General features: G+C 32.8%; 1 protein-coding gene across 4 annotated transcripts in view; it reads left to right on the top strand.

Moving 5' to 3' along the window:
• LOC134697387 (uncharacterized) overlaps positions 1-14,879 on the top strand; it is a 49,448-nt gene extending 34,569 nt beyond the window's left edge. For all 4 annotated transcript variants that reach the window (XM_063559641.1, XM_063559644.1, XM_063559642.1 and 1 more), the window contains 9 exons: positions 1,328-1,422; positions 2,113-2,264; positions 2,992-3,079; positions 3,534-5,519; positions 6,171-6,329; positions 7,397-7,440; positions 10,074-10,188; positions 11,073-11,184; positions 11,757-14,879. In XM_063559641.1, coding sequence (XP_063415711.1) covers positions 1,328-1,422; positions 2,113-2,264; positions 2,992-3,079; positions 3,534-5,519; positions 6,171-6,329; positions 7,397-7,440; positions 10,074-10,188; positions 11,073-11,184; positions 11,757-13,603 — 4,598 coding nt within the window. In that variant the 3' untranslated portion in view covers positions 13,604-14,879. The remainder of the gene's footprint in view (positions 1-1,327; positions 1,423-2,112; positions 2,265-2,991; positions 3,080-3,533; positions 5,520-6,170; positions 6,330-7,396; positions 7,441-10,073; positions 10,189-11,072; positions 11,185-11,756) is intronic.
• The last annotated feature ends 7,234 nt before the right edge of the window (positions 14,880-22,113 follow it).

A 22,113-nucleotide genomic window follows, 5' to 3' on the forward strand; every position in this document is an offset into this window, starting at 1 on the left:
GCACATATCGTCTGGATTTTCTTTTTTTTTTTGTTCATGACAGGTTGCTTGATAAGGCATTTTGATAAATTATAAAGGCCCGCAGAGTATAGACTACGAGTAACATCTCCTTCATGTGGAATTTCAAGCTTGAGCTTTTATGTTTCGCAGTTTGTTTTACTTATAAAGTGTGAATATATGATCTCAAGATTTCTTTTATAAAATATTTTTCCACAAATGACAGACTGTTGAACTAATAGTGAAATTTTGCATACAGTTTGCAATGTTTGTCCGACTTGCTGAGCAAGCAACTCGCACATTTACACCACGCAAAGTACACTATACTAATGTACAAATGTACGTAGCAAGTCGAGAATATAAGTTTTGAATTTTCTTTGAGTTTTGTTATTTTATTTATCATGCATGAACTATTTGCCACTGAACGTTAAACAACCATCAAAACAGAGCAATTATATCACTGTTAACTGAATCAAATTTTTAAAGTACTATTTTTCTGCATGGATGAAGCAATGACACCACCATTTTCATAAAAGATGGAGTTAAAAACTCAGTAATTGAAATGAATCGTAAAATATTTCATGTTATGTTCACTCGAATTTTACAAAAATATGAAGCGAGATTAATGTTAAATTCTTGATAGTGAAATTTCTATGTGCAGGACTAAATAAATTATATCAGTAGAATCTCATATCACTAGGAAATTTACGGAAACCTGACGGGGGAAAAGAAAATAAAATAAACACCCTTCAGATCCCGACACATTTTGTGTTTTCCATTTCTCATATCTCTGAGGAGAATAACGTTACATTCTGAATTCAATAACGTCACACGTTTTCGGTCAAATTCTACAGGTATCAATCAATTTTGAAGCCATTTATCTCAAAAACAAGGATGGTGACATGATTTTCTATACATGTATGAATTCAGTTTGCAATTTTGAATATTATGTTAGTTTTTTGTTGTTCTCCGTATATAAGAACATAGCCATCCATTGGAAAATCTAAAAAGGTTAGCCGAAAAACAGGCATTTCCCCTATATACCTAAGTAAATTTGTCGCCCAAATCGCCGTTTTCCAATGAAAATACCAAGAAAACAAAAATGGTGACCCCCATTTTTTATTACATATTTCGATGTAACTCGGTGCAAAGAACGCTTATGCCAAAAAGTTTGGAAATCGGGAGATATGCCATTCGGTATCGTGTTACCTTAATAATAAGTACATGATTTTATAGTCAAAAGTAAAAGGGTATTTGACAGTTCAGTATAATTGTCCGCCTTGCAGGTTTAAAGTGCAAAAGACCAATATTTTTATTGAAATTTTTACAGTACCATCAAAATCAAGAAAGCAGGAATTTTTAGTGCACAGACCAGTACCTATAAAACCAAGGTCAAGTAGTGTGGCTGGGAGAAGAGATGAAATGGTAAGTAAATGTCAATAGTTTTGGCATTGTAAACACAAAGGACTGGTCAAGAAGTTGAAAATCAGAGATCAAATAGTAGAGGGTGTCAATGAACAACATAAGAATTTTTTAATTGTAAACAATTGTAAAAGATTTACTATTTTCTCCATTCATTTTGAATTGTGTCTTAATAAGGATTTTGGGAATCGATAGCTCTATTGGCTTTGTTCTACTAAATGCAACTCCACTGAATTTTATGGTAAATATCAGGTTAGGGAAAGTACAGACCTGTGTTATGTAATGAACTACAGTTTTCAACCAAAGCTTTTAAACTTTTTATAGGGAGTGTAAATACATTGAAGTTGTGCACTTCTTTCTTTTTATATAAGTCTACTTTAGATATGTTATTGCTGATATTCTTAGTGGTAAATCTTAGAAGACTTTCATCAGTTTTATACAAGAAGTGTACTTGTTCTTTGTAGTAAACACACATATTACAAGATTTTAAAAACTTTTTCAAAAGTATTACAATGTATGTACACTAAAAATGCAGTGTTTGGTATATGCTATAACTTTGACTAGCATTTAAATAGATGTTCCATAAAACGAATCAATACTTGTTTCATTACAATTAACATGCCCTACAAATTACTTACCACAGTTCTTTGTTATTTGACAGTTAATATTGTAAGATATATTGTATTTTTACAGATTGATTTTAGTAATATAAAGAGTGAGATATCAAGTCAAGAAAGCTGGAACTTGTCTGACTTGTCTGAGTATGACGATATAGAGGTCAATTCTGACGAAGATCTACAGACTACCACATGTGCTCGTACAGCTATATATAACGCTGTCAAAAGGTAAGCAATGACGATATAGAAGTTAATTCTGACAAAGATCTACAGACTACCACATGTGCTCGTACAGCTATATATAATGCTGTCAAAAGGTAAGCAATGAAGATATATTACGCTGTCAAAAGGTAAGCAATGAAGATATATATAACGCTGTCAAAAGGTAAGCAATGAAGATATATATAACGCTGTCAAAAGGTGGGCAATGAACATTTGAACAAGATAGTAAACATAATTTTATATCAGTGGATTTTTATCATGGGAAATAGTTAATTATTTAACAGAATTGACTCCTATCGTAACAAATAATTATGGTCATTAGCTGTTAATTAATCATTGTGTCAATATAAAATAACTTTTTGTACAACCCTATGAAACAGGTAGAATGCTAGGTTTTGCCAATTTCAAATCTCAGTAAACTACTATTAAATCTGTTGTAAGTGAAAGATTTTTGATATAAATGTAACAGCCACTATGTTCCATCAGTCACTTTGTTCCGGCGGAACTTTTCAACTAGTTATTTAGTCCCAATGGAACTTTCCAGCTAGTTGTTTTATTCTGAGTGTAGTGAAAAAGTTCCGGAAAAAAGTAGCTAGTTGAAAAGTCCTGGAACAATGTAGCTAGCTTATTAGTTTGGGCGGAACAGAACAATCAGTTACTTGCATTATAATTTATTAATTCATTGTAGTAATCAAGTAGTAATATTTAATTGATAAAAACTTTTTTTTTCCAGAGAAAAGCCCCAGTTAGGAGTTACCTGTAACTGTGGGAAACTAAGTCATCAAAAGTGTGATGATGGAAAATTTAACATTCCCGAGGATGTGAGTAGTATATGTGTTAAAATATTAAATATTTGTAGAGAGGTGGCAATGATGCAAAGAAAGATTTAGAATTGTTGTCAATTTGATAAAGAATACAAAACTTTCAAAAGGAGAAAGAAGTTAAGTTAGTTTTCTTCATTTAAGACACATCAAAACTTAAGCAGTATTTTCTATACTAAAACTGACTATACAACAAGAGATAATTTAAATATTTATATTAATGTGTATTTAAGTAGATACTCATGCAAATGATATGATTTTACACCAGTTGTATGAAATCATATAGATTAAGCTTTAATAATTAGTATTCATTAAAAATAAAAAAATAAAAACATAGGTAAGGGTGGTTAGTCTGCACAATAACTGTCACGCAAAGTTATTTTTGTTCACTGAATCTTTTTAGGTAGATACAAACAAACAATTAGTAGTATACTTGTGTTGTGTATATTTGTAGATTTTGTCAAGTGGGAAATGGCACACACAGTGGATTTGTTTGAGAAGTAAAGGTCACTCAATGGATGATACTATGGCAGAAGGTTTACGTCTGTTAGAAGTTATATCAAACTGCAATTATGAAGACTTCAAAGCTAAAATTTTATCTCGTCTGACATCACATATATCACATTCGGAATATCCTCCGTTGAAGAATTTTCTTGTGGGTGAGTTTAAAGTCTCAATCTTACCCAAGTCAAACAAACCTGCAATTATTCCCCCAGAAGTGATGGCAAAACTACCGAATTCTGTTTACTCCATTAGAATTCAAATAATAAAGGATCCCTATGTATCAAATCCTCAGATCATAAATCTTATAGATGATACAGAGATCAATATAAAAGAAGTCAGATCAGGATCAAAATCTAAAAGTGCATCTAAACTGGGAAATAACTCTATAGTGACACCAGTTCAGAACAATAGAGCACAAAATGTTTGGAAAAAATTAGATAGAAATTCTGAACTAGCAAAACATTTACAGTCGGATGTTAATCCAGTGATGACCCCAATAACCTCATCCTGTACTATTGTAGCAGGAGGAATATCTGGACTTAGTCAGTTACAGATATCACGACCCATAGGGGCTGTGTCAGGATTCTCAGCTCTTCCAAAGCCTGTTTTACCAGACAATGTCTCTAGTAAAAATGTGTTACCCGGTACCATTGTAAAAGCTATTCCTGTGTCTCTTTCAAGTCCAGGTGTGGTAGTATCAACTGGTAGCAATTTAAATGCCATTCCTGCGTCCCTTTGTGGTCCAGGTATCATAACTCCAGTTATACTGGTTCCTGACAACAGTGTGAGCTTAGGAAATGCAGTAGTTACTGCAGCTGTTCCAGTAACACAACCAACAGCTATTGAAGCCTCATCAACTTTGAATTCCTCATCATTCAAACATCAAAACATCCCAGGTTATGTGGTCAAAGGTGTAACTTCTATTTCAAATATTAGTCCTGGCATAACACTAAGTAGTAGTTCACAAGATCAACAAAATTTGAAACGTAAGCTTCCAGACCAAACAGATACTTCTGACCAGAAAAAGTCAAGGATAGAGGCTTCCCTGGGTCAATCCGTTAATACAACAGGGTCATTGACACAACCAATACCCAGTGTTAGTGAAAATTCTGATAAATCCATAGGACATGTATCTGTTTTACGATGTATAGTTTGTAATAATATACTGACAGCAGAAGACATAACCAGCTGGGTATTATCTCAGGATAGTATACAGGAGAAAATCTGTGTCAAATGTAAAAGTGGACAAAAAGTGGTATCCCCCGTACAACAAAAAACATTACCTCCTTCTCAAAACACTTCCCCGATTGTAATTGATGGAGACAATTCAAACAGTACACTAGCAGAAAATAGTACACAAGATGTTGAAATGGTGGATGGGAAGGAATTGGTTAAAACTATTGAGTCTGAAGCAAGTAAGATAAGAAGTATTGTAAAAGAGGTTGATGACTCACCAGTGCAGCTTGATTTAGACTGTGATGATGGCAAGTCAGCAAATACATCACAAAAACATTCATCAGAGTCCAAAACTGAGGAAAATCAGACAAAAACTGTTATTGATCTTAGTAGTGATGAAGAAAATTCTATGGATAAGTCATCTGGTAAAAATGATGAAAGTGTTAAGAAAGCAGAAAAAGTGATAGAAAATCAGTCAGACAACGAAGAAGATGAGTTAGAGGCAGCCATTAGAGATGCACAAGATGACTACCAGGACAATATAGTCAGAAATCTCAGTGACGATAACGAATCTCAAGAGGAAGAGGTCAACAAAAATACTTCAGCACCAAAGTCAAGTGTCATTGTTATTGACGATGAAGATGATGTTGCTGTAACGACGGTAGAAAAACGTAAAGCTGATCACAGCGGATCTGAGGGATCAGCAGCCAAGAGATCAAAAGATGAAGATGAGGATGTAGATGTCACTAGTTTCTTAGAGGTATGTCTGAAATGTTGCATTATTTGCCTTAAATTTGTAAAATAGTGCTTATTCAGTGCTCAAACCTCCAATTATTGCCAATGAGCCAACTCTACACAAGAGACCAAATGACATAGAAGTAAACAAATATAGGTCACAAAACGAACTTCAACAATTAGCAAGCCCATACTGCTGTCAGCTATAAATGTAAAAAAAAAAACCGAGAAAAATATGATGGCCTATTTTATGTACTAAAATTGAAAGAAAACAAATATATACTCTGATGGTGAGACCTCATGAAACCTGTTCAAAGTGTTGTTTTCTGATTCTTGCCAGTGTGAGGTCAATAGTCGTTGCCATCATTTAGCATTCATTGTCTTCTATTAATTGAAAAAAAAATCTATCTCATATACATACAGCAGTAACTTTTGACTTCTATAAACCATGACAGTTGTATCTCTTTTAAACAGTTTTATTATTTGAGGATCTTTACTCCTTTAGTGGATGATGATGGAAGTATTTAAAGATATTGACTGGATTTACATGCACGGTCAGTTCCTTTAGAGGAGAGTGTTTTCAATCATCCAGATATGGGAAAATGGATTTAAAATCCTAATTCTCAGCAGCTGATCACTGGAAATTTACATTTTAATAATATTATTTATGTTGCAGGGTGATTCCTTTGAAATGTCAATTCCAGGGTCTGATTCTGTTACTTCTGTGTGGCATAATTCTTCATGTTCTCTTAATAACGCTATGTTGAGAAAGAAAAGAAAAGCACAGATGGATTTAATACAGAATAAACAACTTTACCAGGCAGAAGTTAAGGAGGTAAGTTAATAGTTTGTCATAGAAATTGCTTCTTCTTTAATTTCATACTTTTAGAAAAGAAAATCACTTTAATTTATGTGTGTTCAGAAAAGTTGTAATTCAAAAAAATAAAAAGTTGCTTTGTATGTTATTCTTTATGCCAATTCAAATATAACAGAGCCAAACACTAAAGCTCAAGGTAGCCTTATTTATTTCTACTGGGAAAAAGATTGACACTTTTGATATCAAAGGAGTAGGATATACTGTTTTACCCCTTTCTGTCTGTCCTATTTTTCTCAAGTCCAACCAATGAAATTTCCATCATATTTTTCTCTAGAAATAATTTTGTGTAGTACTAAATAGAATTTTGATATCAAGCTATATGTGAGCACGCTAAACAGTGTGCTCCATTTCCACATGATAGTCATAAACTCCCCTTTTACAGAATACTTTAAAATGTATTTTTACACATAATGATTGTTTATGGCAGTGTATGAAATTTTTGTTGCATTTTTTCTGGAACTACGAATCAAGACTCTCTGAAACTTAGATTCAAGCTGAATTTGAGCATTTTATACCATGTGACTGATGTGTTTTTACACCAATCACTCATGAACTTCCTGTTTTAACTAGAGTATCTTGAGTGACCAAAAAGCTCACCGTTCAAATTGTTCTTCCTGACTATAACAATGAATCTATAACTGTATTTCTGATACTGTGGATTCATTATTATTCAAGAGATACCAAGTTAATTTCATTTTCTTGTCAGAGGGGAACCACGAATTTAAATGTCTAATGAATTACTAATTTCTTATTGGATTGTATGTAGTCGTGTGCAAAAACACAAAATTAGATATCCACAAAAGCTCAATTTTCCAAAAAAAATGTGGTAACCACAAAAATAAATGAATCTAGACAGAATAAATATCTTATTAAAAGATTCTCTAGAATGTCTCATTGAAGACAAACCTTTACATCTCATATCATATTGTTTGTTTGTTTTACAAGTACAACTGCATATTGAAATACAGTTGTCTCCATGTCATGTTTAAAGAAAAATAGAACACAGCAATTCTTTCTTTTTTCAGGGATTTGCATGTTCAGAAGATTACAGGAAATACAAATTAACAAAGTACGTAATTCAAGATAATTGTTTTTTGCTTACAATTTACAGTACAGACATACAGTGGCTTTCTTATAATTCTAAATTTTAATTTCTTGGTTAAAGATGAACCATGATTAAAGATATTCAACAAAATACAAATTTTCTGTATGCTTGTATGCAAACTAAAAAAAAGAAAAAATGAAATGATTGATCAATACCCTAAAATGTGATACATGTAAAAGCAGTTATTTTTGAAAGTCACTTTATTGTCAAAAAAGAAGTACATGACACAGTTTTGGTTAAAAATGATCAAACTAAAAAGAGCCTTACTAAAAAAACACTTTGAAAACCGCTTGCCAAATATACCAAATGAGTCCATATGTAAACTGATAATTTAACATTTTAGCCATGTATTATACAAATTGACCAATATGCCATATCAGTTCTAATATTATCATGATTTTTTCCTATGTGAATACATAGACTATTGGGACCAAATGTTGGATTGCATTTATGTCATGGTTACTTTTTAAGATTATTCCAAATCTTGTTAAGTTTTGATTTCAGTCTTTTCTTGGAGGGAGTCTTTCAATTTTAGCTCACCTAGCCCAAAGGGCCAAGTGAGCTTTTCCCATCACTTGGCGTCCGGCATCGTTGTTCGTCGTCGTTAACTTTTACAAAAATCTTCTTCTCTGAAACTACTAGGTCATATTTAACCAAACTTAGTCATAATCATCATTGCGGTATCTAGTTTAAAAAATGTGTTCGGTGACCCAGTAAACCAACCAAATACATAGGGGTAAAATGCAGTTTTTATACGACCGCAAAATTTGAAAAAAATTTCGTCGTATATTGCTATCACGTTGGCGTTGTCGTCTGCGTCGGCCGAATACTTTCAGTTTTCGCACTCTAACTTTAGAAAAAGTGAATAGAAATCTATGAAATTTTAACACAAGGTTTATGACCACAAAAGGAAGGTTGGGATTGATTTTGGGAGTTTTGGTCCAATCATTTTAGGAATAAGGGGCCAAAAAGGGCCCAAATAAGCATTTTCTTGTTTTTCGCACAGTTACTTTAGTTTAAGTGAATAGAAATCTATGAAATAGCAAGTATTTTCAATTGCACAGTATTGCGCAATAGAAAGAAATATCTAATTGCACAAAATTGTGCAATAGCAAGAAATTTATTTTCAATTGGAGTTATCTTTCTTTGTCCAGAATAGGCAGTTGAATCAACTTAAATCATTGTTTTATACAATATACAATGTATATTCACTTTAACTACCAACTGATAAATTAAAACAATCTTTACCATTCAGTGATAACAAGCACTTTTTTACATTTTAATATTTTATGATGTATTTAAATGAGTAATTGTTGTTTCAAACTCCATTAGAAATTGGAATTGAGATCAGTTTTGGAATAAAGGATAGGGGATGTGAAAAAAAAAATTGGGGGGGGGGGGGGTCAATTTTTCTCATTTGGAATTTCATAAATAAAAAGAAAATTTCTTCAAACCTTTTTTTGAGAGGATTAATATTCAACAGCATAGTGAATTGCTCAAAGGCAAAACAAAAAAATTAAGTTCATAAGACCACATTCATTCTGTGTCAGAAACCTGTGCTGTGTCAACTATATAATCACAATCCAAGTTTAGAGCTGAATCCAGTTTGAATGTTGTGTCCATACTTGCCCCAACTGTTCAGGGTTCAACCTGTGCGGTCGTATAAAGCTGCGCCCTGTGGAGCATCTGGTTGGCTTATAAATGTGAAACCGAAGCATTTAAAACAAATCTAACTAGGGGTTAAATTTTTAAGTAAGTCAAGATCTATCTGCCCTGAAATTTTCAGATGAATCGGACAACCCGTTGTTGGGTTGCTGTCCCTGAATTGGCAATTATAAGGAAATTTTACTGTTTTTGGTTATTGTCTTGAATTTTATTATAGATAGAAATAAACTGTAAACAGCAATAATGTTCAGCAAAGTAAGATTTACAAATAAGTCAACATTTGGAAAAGGTCAATTGACCCCCTTAGGAGTTATTGTCCTTTATAGTCAATTTTTAACAATTTTCATAAAATTTGTAAATTTTTCTTAACATTTTCCACTGAAACTACTGGGCCAAATTCATTATAGATAGAGATAATTGTTAGCAGCAAGAATGTTCAGTAAAGTAAGATGTACAAACACATCATCATCACCAAAACACAATTTTGGCATGAATCCATCTGCTTCCTTTGTTAAATATTCACATAGACTAAGGTGAGCGACACAAGCTCTTTAGAGCCTCTTGTTTAATTTTAAAAAAAGTCTAGGGTTCATATCTTTTATATTGATGCTGTATAAGGATCTAATACTTTCTTCTAAAAGGAAGATTATCACTTGAAAATTTAAATGATTTGGGACCTTTTGAGCGATGAATATCACAAACATTGATTGAATAAATGTTGGGTGAATATCGAAAAACCCCAACCAATAACACACTAAAAGACAAGCAAAATACTGGGGAAACATATATAGTAGGATTAGTAAAACTGAAGAAAAAAAACCATTGATGCATCAAATAGTGAGCAAATTAAAAAGTGCACATTTAGAATAATGCAAGCTAAGTGTAGAAAGGTAACATTGGCAGTTTGTTAATGTAAAAGGTTTCTTTTTTAGAGAAAGATCTAGAAGGCAAGAAATGCAGTCCCTTTATAAAGAAATGGCAGATTTGGTAATGACAGAAAATGAAATAGAAGATCTTTCAATTGCAAAAACAAACATTTTGGATAAGGTAAGCCTATGAATTGATAGATAGATAAGTGAATTTTAAAGTAACAGCTTAAAATTGGAATGGAATTTTCAGATTTTATATGTTTAGAGAAAAAAAAAAGTTTAAAAAGTCTAGTCACCTGACAAAAGCAAGCTTGATAACGTCTCCTCACATATTGTGACATCTCTGATATCTTCTCCTCAGATATTGTGACTTCGTTGATAATGCCTGCTCTCCTCTCAAAGCCATGATACAATCTCTTTGCGTCTTTTGCTTTGTTTGTGTCATTAAGGAAACTGGCTTGTCATGTTGTAGATTTTTTGCCAGATTTTCGGAATCCTCTGGTTTTATCCATTTGCATGCCTTGAAAAAATGTGCCCAGTGACCCCCATTTTTCTTTTTGTAAATCTTTTACATGTATAATGATAAGCCAACTGTAAAAGTCTTCTAAAATTTTAATTACTTTTTAGCAGTTTTTGAGAACTTCAACTTGTCAATGATAAAGCTATGAAAAGTCAAGAGAGAATATTTTACAGCCAAAATTTCAATGGCTAATATCTCGAAAACAAGCACGGTGACCTATATATTTTTTTGCTCTTCAGATTCCTTTATTAATCCCCTATCTATATAAGGTAGTGTTTTGAAAAGTTAATTACTTTGAAACTGAGAAGCGAACTCCCTTAAGATGTTGTCCTATTGACATGTAAACAGTCTTATTGAAATGTAATCACCCCTCCCCTATCTCATTTTATCATGTTATTTTTTGGTTGCTGAAGATTAAAAAAAGACATCATTTTTGGATATTGATCATAATGTTAGATTCCTGAATATCCTGCTGGACATTAAATAGTCACTTATCTTCATCGTCATCCTCATCTAATTAATAATTTTCTTGTATTTTGTAGGCTATAGCTTGTATTAAGACAGAAACCTCATCAACAAGTCAATTGATTGGGAAAGTAGATGCATTTAAGATATACCAGAATAAACTTCAAAAACGTCTTGTAGAGTTGAAAGGTTTGTTAAATAATGAATTTTAAAATATATTACTCACTCACTTAAAAAAGAAGATGTTGGTTCCAATTCAACATGGTGAAAACGATTAAAAGTAAAAGAAGATTTACAAAGTCATGGAACCATGTAACGAATTTTGTACAGTTCGGAAAATTTACAATCATCTTAAAGTTAAGTTCTATAGGAACAATATTTTGATTTTGTATGTTGATATAACTTGCATATGAATAAAAGGCCCATTAAAATATGATCACCATAACCTATATTTGATACAAGGATGATTTCAGTTAACATTTGTTAGACTTAGATTGACATTGTGAAAAGTTGTTCTATGCAATAGCATCATTCCTTTATTAAACCTTGAAAAATATAGAAATGATAAAATAACAGTGCATACCTAAGCTTACCACTTTCTATAATCAGTACCTATGGTTAAACTTTACACCCTTGTTAGATGGCCATGTTCCAATTCTAAGGAAAATAGCTTTAGTTTTTCAAAAAAAAAAATTAATATTAAAATGGATGTATATGAATGACTTGTGTAACATTTCAGTAATTGAGTCTGTCTGTTTCAGCATATCATGTTGGAAGAGGAATCAGTAAAGGCAAACTAGAATCTCAGCTAGACAAAATTGCTGTAGTTTGTGGTAAAATTTATGATCATCTACCTGAAATTAAAAAACATATAAAAGACAAAAAAGGACCGGACAAAGCATCTACATCAATGCCGCCACCAGTTAAACAAAAATCTAAAAAGACCCCAAAACAAGCCAAGAGGTCCAAAGCAGCTGCATCAAAACACAAATCAGCTGAGATTTACATAGATAATCCAGAAGAGTATGAAAATGAGGAACAAATAGGTCAAGTAGCCACACCATTATCTTCATTACCTGGTAGTTATACCACTTCAACCCCTGTACGGATGCAAAGACCAGCTCCTTCTCTAGGAGGTCCATATCTTCCAAGGTCCAATGCTACATTAACTTTACAACCCACAAGTATACCAACTGTTTCTGTATCAAGCATACCAGCGTCGGCTATAAAAGTGTCTAATACAGGAGGCATTCCGACTCCGATTCCAAAGCTGTCAACCATTGCTATAAGATTTCCTGTTCAGGCTGTCCGAGTACAGAGTGCTAACTCTGTTCCTATGCCAACTGTTAGTGTTCAAGGTCAAAAACCAGTTGGAATACCAAAGAACATTACTGTTCAGAGTGTCAATACAATAGTTGGCACTCCAATTGTTGCTGGTGATCCATTACCAATGGGAGGTACTGTTCCGTCATTACAAGGCAGTCTTACTCCAAGTACACTAAGTAACGTATTGGACCCATTCATTGTACCACAAAATGTTCCAAGTTCGTTAAGTACTGTATCTAACCCAGTCATTGTACCTCAGATTGTTACAACATTACAGAATTCTCCATCTACACCTATTTCATTATCTAGTGCACAAGACAGAAGTATAAATACTGATACAGTTCAGAATTCAGGACAACATTCATCAACATCAGGTTTTAATGCAGTTCTTGGACAGATGATCATGAAGAATATTGTTGAAGAAATGGGTTCAGAATTAGGGATGGAAAATACTCAAACTACTGTAAATGTACAAAAAAATGTGGAAAGTGCTGCTCCGTCAATTCCTCCCTATGATGTGAACTTACTCAAAGATCAGATTCTAGATGATTCAACGGGAGAATTAATAGCTGTTGTAATGAATGAGGATGACAATGATAGTAACGATAGCTCATCAAAAAACGAGGATGAAAATTCCCAAGATTCCCAAAGTAATGAAGAAACAGGGGAGACCTCTGCTACCATTGAAACTATTTCCAAAAATGAAGAATCTTGTCAAAATTCAGAGGACAAAAAGGATGAAACTAGTGAGTCTACTAAAATTGACAAAAAAAATAGCAATCAGACAGAAGAACTTGAAACTGACGAAGCACCTAACATTGAATCTCTTTTAAATGACATTAAATCCCTTTGTCAGGAGGATGAAACACCATTACAACAACCAAGCCTGAAATCTTCAGTAATAAAAACTGAAAATAAGGAGGACAATAGAATATTGAACAAGGAAGTGGAATCTGAAAATGTTTTACCAAATAATGAAAAACTAGATCAAGTTGATGGAGATATCTTTAATTTTTCCGGTGCCAAAGATATAGGAAATTTATCTGAGTCTGATTCGAATAATAGTGCTAGGACAAATGTATATATGGAAGACTCTGATGGCAATGTAAGCATTGCTGGTGAAATCAGTGATGGACTGGTAGACAATGAATCAAACACACCCAAAATAGTATCTGTTATGTCTATATCCGATGTTCTAGGTGATAATTTTAAAGATATTGATGAACCATTAGAGATGGGCCCTGATGGAGACAACATGACTCCTCTGTTTGATAGTGTTTGATGAAAACTATTTTTCTAGTTGATCATTTATATGTATGACATGTATTTTTAAGATATAAATCAAAACAGCTTTCTTTTCTTTTCTTTTTTTAAGAAATAGATTGTAATTTTCCTTAGGGCTGTTACAATAAAAAACGAACTTGGGACCCAGGAAGGGCAACTTGAATTTGCCACTTTTGGTTGATATGAAATTTGGTGTTTACAAAATTTCGAGGTATGGCTCCAAAATTGGTTACTCTAATTTCAAAGTACCTTCCCTGGTACTATTATGTCTGAATGGAACAGATATTAGAGTTAAATGCAACTTTCATTTTGTTTAGTGGGTCCTAAACCAACAGATTTGAGTTTTATATTTAAACGTCCAACTCTCATGTCTTTCTAGAATAGTCATTAAACTTCTTGTCTGAGACAACTAAGTTTACACTCACAATACCTAAGGCTTGCTCAGCCTAAGCATGCAAATATTAAACAATGTTATGCTTAATTTTGTATACAAATTTCTATGTATAAATTGAATTGTATTTGACTTTTTGTTTTTGCATCTGTGTTAACATGAGTTTAACTTTTTAAACTGTTGGACAGTACTGTATGATATACATGATAAAGGAACATTTCTTCATTTTTTAAAGTGACCAGGTTATTGATATTTTATGTTTAGCCATTGTCTTATAAATGAGGATATCATATATATTTGTAAAAATGTTAATTTTGTAACTTCATCATGCTAAATTTCGTATTGCCACTTATGAATCCCAAACTTCGAAGTGTAAATATATTTACTAAGGAGATTATAACAGAATAGTTTACATGTGTATATTAAGGCCAGTATGATTGATTTTCTTTGATAATGTATGAAATTGGCTGATTATTTTTAAGTCACAGAAATTTCATGCATAAAACCATATTCAGTTGTGATGATAATTTAGTTTGGAAATTTCATGAATGAAAAAGATATTTCATTTATAATCATATTGCATTGATTGTTCAATTGTTTCTTGCATTTTACATTTTTTGAGAAACAAAAGTTCACATTTATTAATACATTTTTAATGGACTTTTTCTGTGATAAAATTTCTTCATTCATCATGTTCGTTTTCACTTCTGTTTCTGTCATTTTGTATAAATATCCAGTCTCATTAATATCTCTGTATTGAATATTGTTTCACATCTTGTATGATAATTTAACCATTTGTAATTATACAGTCAAAATATCATTTCCGTCACTAAACCATTGTATATAATGTCAACCTAAATTAAATTCTGATACAATGCTGAAATTCTCTTTTCTTGTCTCATTTGATTTTTCAGCTCAACTTAACAAAAGAAATATTACATGATTGGCCTGAAGAAAATGAAAATCTGAAGGGTTCTAATTTCTTTCAGCTACTCCTTGGTTCATCTTTATAACTACACCAAGTGAGCTTTTCCCATCACTTTGCGTCCGTCGTCATTAACTTTAACAAAAATCTTCTCCTCTGAAACTGGACCAAATTAAATCAAACTTGGCCACAATTATCATTGGGGTATCTAGTTTGAACAAGATGTGTCCATAGTACACGGATGCCCCATTCGCACTATAACTTTCCATGTTCAGTGGACCTTTTCATCAAAAACTACCTTGACCAAAAACTTTAACCTGAACTTCGCACTATCATTTTCTATGTTCAGTGGACCATGAAATTGGGGTCAAAACTATAATTTGGCATTAAAATTAGAAAGATCATATAATGGGGAACATGTGTAATAAGTTTCAATTTGATTGGACTTCAACTTCATCAAAAACTACCTTGACCAAAAACTTTAACCTGAACTTTTGCACTATTATTTTCTATGTTCAGTGGACCATGAAATTGGGGTCAAAACTATAATTTGGCATTAAAATTAGAAAGATCATATCATGGGGAACATGTGTAATAAGTTTCAAGTTGATCGGACTTCAACTTCATCAAAAACTATCTTTACCAAAAACTTTAACCTGAAGCAGGACGAACGAACGAACAGAGGCACAGACCAGAAAACATAATGCCCCTCTACTATCGTAGGTGGGCATAAAAATGTGTGGCGTGACCCGACAAACCAACCAAGATGGTTGCCACAGCTAAAAATAGAACATAGGGGTAAAAAGCAGTTTTTGGCTTATTACTCAAAAACCAAAGCATTTAGAGCAAATCTGACACGAGTAAAATTGTTCATCAGGTCAAAATCTATCTGCCCTGAAATTTTCAGATGAATCGGACAACCCTTTGTTGGGTTGCTGCCCCTGAATTGGTAATTTTTAGGAAATTTTGCTGTTTTTGGTTATTATCTTGAATATTATTATAGATAGAGATAAACTGTAAACAGCAAAAATGTTCAGCAAAGTAAGATTTACAAATAAGTCAACAGATCCAAAATGGTCAGTTGACCCCTTTAAGAGTTATTGCCCTTTAAAGTCAATTTTTAACCATTTTTCACAAATTTTATATATATCTTTTACAAATATCTTCTTTTCTGCAACTGCTGGGCCAAATTAATCCAAACTTGACCATAATCATTTCTGGGACATTTAGTTTAAAAAATGTGTGGCGTGACCTGCCAAACCAACCAAGATGGCCGCCATGGCTAAAAATAGAACATAGGGGTGAAATACAGCTTTTGGGTTATAACTCAAAAACAAAAGCATTTAGAGCAAATTTGCCAACTATAAAATTGTTTATCAGGTCAAGATCTATCTGCCTTGAAATTTTCAGATCAATCAGAGAATCAGTTGTTGGGTTGCTGTCCCTGAATTGGTAAATTTAAGGAAATTTTGCTGTTTTTATACGACCGCAAATTTTGAAAAAATTTTCGTCGTATATTGCTATCACGTTGGCGTCGTCGTCGTCGTCCGAATACTTTTAGTTTTCGCACTCTAACTTTAGTAAAAGTGAATAGAAATCTATGAAATTTTAACACAAGGTTTATGACCACAAAAGGAAGGTTGGTATTGATTTTGGGAGTTTAGGTCCCAACAGTTTAGGAATTAGGGGCCAAAAAGGGCCCAAATAAGCATTTTCTTGGTTTTCGCACTATAACTTTAGTTTAAGCTAATAGAAATCTATGAAATTTTGACAAAAGGTTTATGACCACAAAAGAAAGGTTGGGATTAATTTTGGGAGTTTTGGTTTCAACAGTTTAGGAATTAGGGGCCAAACAAGGGCCCAAATAAGCATTTTCTTGGTTTTCGCACTATAACTTTAGTTTAAGCTAATAGAAATCTATGAAATTTATACACAATGTTTATGACCACAAAAGGGAGGTTGGTATTGATTTTGGGAGTTTAGGTCCCAACAGTTAAGGAATTAGGGGCCAAAAAGGGACCCAAATAAGCATTTTTCTTGGTTTTTGCACCATAACTTTAGTACAAGTAAATAGAAATCTATGAAATTTAAACACAAGGTTTATGACCTTAAAAGGAAGGTTGGTATTGATTTTGGGAGTTTTGGTCCTAACAGTTTAGGAAAAAGGGGCCCAAAGGGTCCAAAATTAAACTTTGTTTGATTTCATCAAGAATTGAATAATTGGGGTTCTTTGATATGCGGAATCTAACTGTGTATGTAGATTCTTAATTTTTGGTCCATTTTCAAATTGGTCTACATTAAGGTCCAAAGGGTCCAAAATTAAACTTAGTTTGATTTTGACAAAAAATTAATCAGTTGGGTTCTTTGATATGCTGAATCTAAAAATGTATTTAGATTCTTGATTATTGGCCCAGTTTTCAAGTTGGTCCAAATCGGGGTACAAAATTAAACTTTGTTTGATTTCATTAAAAATTGAATAAATGGGGTTCTTTGATATGCCAAATCTAACTGTGTTTGTAGATTCCTCATTTTTGGTCCTGTTTTCAAATTGGTCTACATTAAGGTCCAAAGGTTCCATAATTAAACTAAGTTTGATTTTAACAAAAATTGAAATCTTGGGGTTCTTTGATATGCTGAATCCAAACATGTACTTAGATTTTTGATTATGGGCCCAGTTTTCAAGTTGGTCCAAATCAGGATCTAAAATATTATATTAAGTATTGTGCAATAGCAAGTCTTTTCAATTGCACAGTATTGCACAATGGCAAGAAATATTTAATTGCACAATATTGTGAAATAGCAATATTTTTTTTTAATAAGAGTTATCTTTCTTTGTCCAGAATAGTAAGCAAGAAATATCTAATTGCACAATATTGTGAAATAGCAATATATTTTTTTTTAATTGGAGTTATCTTTCTTTGTCCAGAATCAACTCAAATCTTTGTTATATACAATGTATATTCACTTTTTACTACCAACTGATAAATTAAAATAATCTTTACCATTCAGTGATAACAAGCAGTTTTTTTACATCTTAATATTTAATGATGTATTTAAATGAGTAGTTATTGTTGCAAACTCCATTAGAAATTTAATTGAGATTAATTTGGAATAAGGGAAAGGGGGATGTGATTAAAAAAATGGGTTCAATTTTCTCATTTGAAATGAAATTTCATAAATAAAATGAAAATTTCTTCAAACATTTTTTTGAGAGGATTAATATTCAACAGCATAGTGAATTGCTCTAAGAGAAAACAAAAATTTTAAGTTCATTAGAACACATTCATTCTGTGTCAGAAACCTATGCTGTGTCAACTTTTTAATCACAATCCAAATTTAGAGCTGAATCCAGCTTGAATGTTGTGTCCATACTTGCCCCAACTGTTCAGGGTTCAACCTCTGCGGTCGTATAAAGCTACGCCCTGCGGAGCATCTGGTTGGTTATTATCTTGAATATTATTATAAATAGAGATAAACAGTAAACAGCAATTATGTTCAGCAAAGTAAGATTTACAAATAAGTCAAAATGACCAAAATGGTCAATTGACCCCCTAAGGAGTTATTGTCCTTTATAGTCAATTTTAAACAGTTTTCATAAAATTTGTATTTTTTTTCCACCGGTAACATTTTCCACAGAACACACTGGGCCAAGTTCATTATAGAAAGTGATAATTGTAAGCAGCAAGAATGTTCAGTAAAGTAAGATGTACAAACATATCACCATCACCAAAACACAATTTTGTCATGAATCAATCTGCTTCCTTTGTTTAATATTCACATAGACCAAGGTGAGCGACACAGGCTCTAAAAGAGCCTCTAGTTCAATCAATGCTTTTGAATTGGGAATGGGGTTGTATTGTTAGAACCCCTTTTAAAAATGGCTTGACAACTCCCCCTGCATTTAATACGTATTTAACATTACCATATTTAATATCATAGTATCAGTGTTGATCCAATATTTTCAAAGGGCACAAAACTTTTGCCATAGAAAGGAAATTTAATTTGAAGTAGAAATTTCAAAAAATGGGCATGGGGAGCAGCATTGAAAATCAAGTATAACTCCCAAGAATACAAGAAGATGTGGTACAAGTGCCAATGACACAACTCTCCATCCAAGTCACAATTTTTAAAAGTAAACCATTATAGGTCAAAGTACAGATTTCAACTCAGAGCCTTGGCTCACACCAAACCGCAAGCTATTAAGGGCCCCAAATTGACTAGTGTAAAACCATTCAAACAGAAAAACCAACGGTCTAATCATACAAATAAACAAGAAACCAGCAACGCTTATGAACCACATCAACAAACAATAAATGAACATCAGGTTCCTAACTTACGACAGATGCAAACTAATGCAGCCAATTTAAGTGTTTTTAATGGGTACTGAATTTCACCCCTACCTGAACAAATGTGTGCCATTACAACATAGAAAAATACACTATAAATTATCAATTTTTATTTTGTTTTTATCCCACAGGGTGCCTGAGTATAGTTTTGTTCATCCCTGAAAAACCATAGTTAAGTGGAGAGTTTGTTGCACTGTTTAAGATATTTGAATGCACAACTAAGCCTGGTGGAAAAGGAATGCTAAATGCCAAAAGATTGAGTGCCAGGATTTCTGTATATAATAGAACCCTTGCAATATGCAACAATTGTTCATGCTTTGTCATAGTAAGCGTACCCAAAATTGTAATTCAAAGTATGGAAACAGAAAGTAGGCTTCCTACAGATCCAGAAAGTGAAATGTGATTAAATATGGAGATATTAAATCTGTTGAGTAGTACTGGAGAAATCTGTAATGAAAATGTATGAACATTTTCATTACATTGAAATATTTTAAGTAACAACAAACAAAAAGAGTTGTAGAGATATCAAAATAGTGACTACACCTTACAGCTTATCACTGTTAAGTTTTTTTTCAAAATCCTGAAAAGTATATGATGAAAATACTGTTGGAAAGAAGGACATGATTATTACAATTTATCCCTTTCTGCACCCATTGTATAAAAAAAAATTAATCAACGTGCGGTTCGTTTGATCTCAGTACTTCATTGGTTACAATATATCCCACACTTGAAGAGTGGTAATTCAACAATTGTATGAGCAATCTAGAAGTGGCCTGTTGTAAGGCACAATATCTGTAGCCCATCTGACATACCCTCATTTTACAGTATCAGTTGAGATTCTGGTCCTTACATCCCTTTTTTGGAAAGATTAGAACTTGTTCTAAATCTTTACTTAGGCACTGGCCTCCCTTACAACATGACAGGTTAGCTACTGTTACTAAATGTATTCACACTGAAATATAGTTCCTTATAGTACTCATGTATGTGCACATAATACATATATTAACTGAAAAAACTTTTTTTACAGAACTACCTATTGCATTAATTGTAATTTTTTCTCATCCTGAAAATATATGAAATATTTGCTGCTGAACTCAATTGTCAATCAAATATTTTGTGGAAGGCTTAAAGTTGCTTATATCCAAGTTATTTGGTAGACTGTTGTATCATAGTCCATCAAACATAAAGCTCCTGCTTGTTTTACCATGTACAGGAAAGTAAAAATCTTTCAACAAAGCATGCTGATATCAGCAACTAATACTATTGGGTTGGTTTTATGAAAGAAAAACCTACTGTTTTCTTTTGGAAAGGATGTGACTTGTTATTTTTTTTTATGGCATCAGGGGCAGATCCAGCCATCTCCTAACCCAGAGTAAAAATGGGGACGGGGTTCCAATTATATGCTTCCATCCCCCTGGATCCGCCAAATACTGGGATCATGTTGAGTTAACATGGCCACTAAATCTACATGCATTGAAATACCGTACCTAATACTCCCCATGTTTATTGCAACATAGATATAGGAAGATGTGGTGTGAGTGCCAATGAGACAACTCTCCATCCAAATAACAATTTAAAAAAAAGTAAACCATTAAAGGTCAATGTACGGCCTTCAACACGGAGCCTTGGCTCACACCGAACAACAAGCTGAAAAGGGCCCCAAAATTACTAGTGTAAAACCATTCAAACGGGAAAACCAACTGTCTAATCTATATAAAAGAAACGAGAAACACGTATATATCAACTACTGTACATCAGATTCCTGACTTAGGACAGGTGCAAACATTTGCGTTTACGTTTAAATGGATCCAAACCTTCTCCTTTTTTCCTGAAACAATAGCATAACATTACAACATAGAAAAACACAAGCTAAAATATCAATTTGCAGACTTAACTCAATCAAAAAAAGAATATTAATACACAATGAACGAATAAATTTGAAAATGCATATATGAGGCACAGCAGTGAAAAACATGTTATAGTTTCAGAGATTTAATACACAAGTAATTATGATAAAAGCTTCATTAATTTGCTTGATAGCTTGGTCAATGTTATATAAGTGTAATGATAAAATACAACAAAAATTGACATATTCATGGATATAAATTAATGACAAACAAGTAGACACTGACAGACAGGTTTTTAATATGGAAGTCCTCTTTCCTGACCAAAATAATATACTTTTTGGTGTTTCTGGTCTGATTAGTTACCTTCTCATTTATAACATATTTAAATACTAGTAAATGTATGCTGTATTCATTGTTGTAATGCACTGTAATATGGGCCTTTGCCAATTATTGTAATTGTGTTTGTGCCAATAAAATATTTGTATTTGTATTAATTTTGTTATTGTAATTACAGCATTGAGGGTGTAGTAAAAGGTAATATCTTTGACTAGATTGCTTGCTAGCTAAACCATGAATTCATGATTAAGTAATGTGGATATAACCATCCTTTCAGAGTAGTCCAGTCCTTTAGACAGATCGGTCGGTTATCTGTCGGACTAGTCTACTCTAAAAGGAGAGTAGTCTACCTAATCTAATAATGACTTCACGCTTCAGCTACAAAGCAAGCTAGTCAAAGTTATATTAGGGTATATATAGGGAAAAAATCAATTCTGAGACGAGTACCTCTGTAAAAGAGGGACAAATGATACCAAAGGTACAGTCAAACTCATAAATCTAAAACAAACTGACAACGCCATGGCTAAAAATAAAAAAGACAAACAGACAAACAATAGTACACGGCATAGAAAACCAAAGAATAAACAACACAATCCCCACCAAAAACTAGGGGTTAACTCAGGTGCTCCGGAAGGGTAAGCAGATCCTGCTTCACATGTGGCA

The sequence above is a fragment of the Mytilus trossulus genome, chromosome 14 (assembly GCF_036588685.1).
Source record: "Mytilus trossulus isolate FHL-02 chromosome 14, PNRI_Mtr1.1.1.hap1, whole genome shotgun sequence".
NCBI classification, from domain to species: Eukaryota; Metazoa; Mollusca; class Bivalvia; order Mytilida; family Mytilidae; genus Mytilus; species Mytilus trossulus.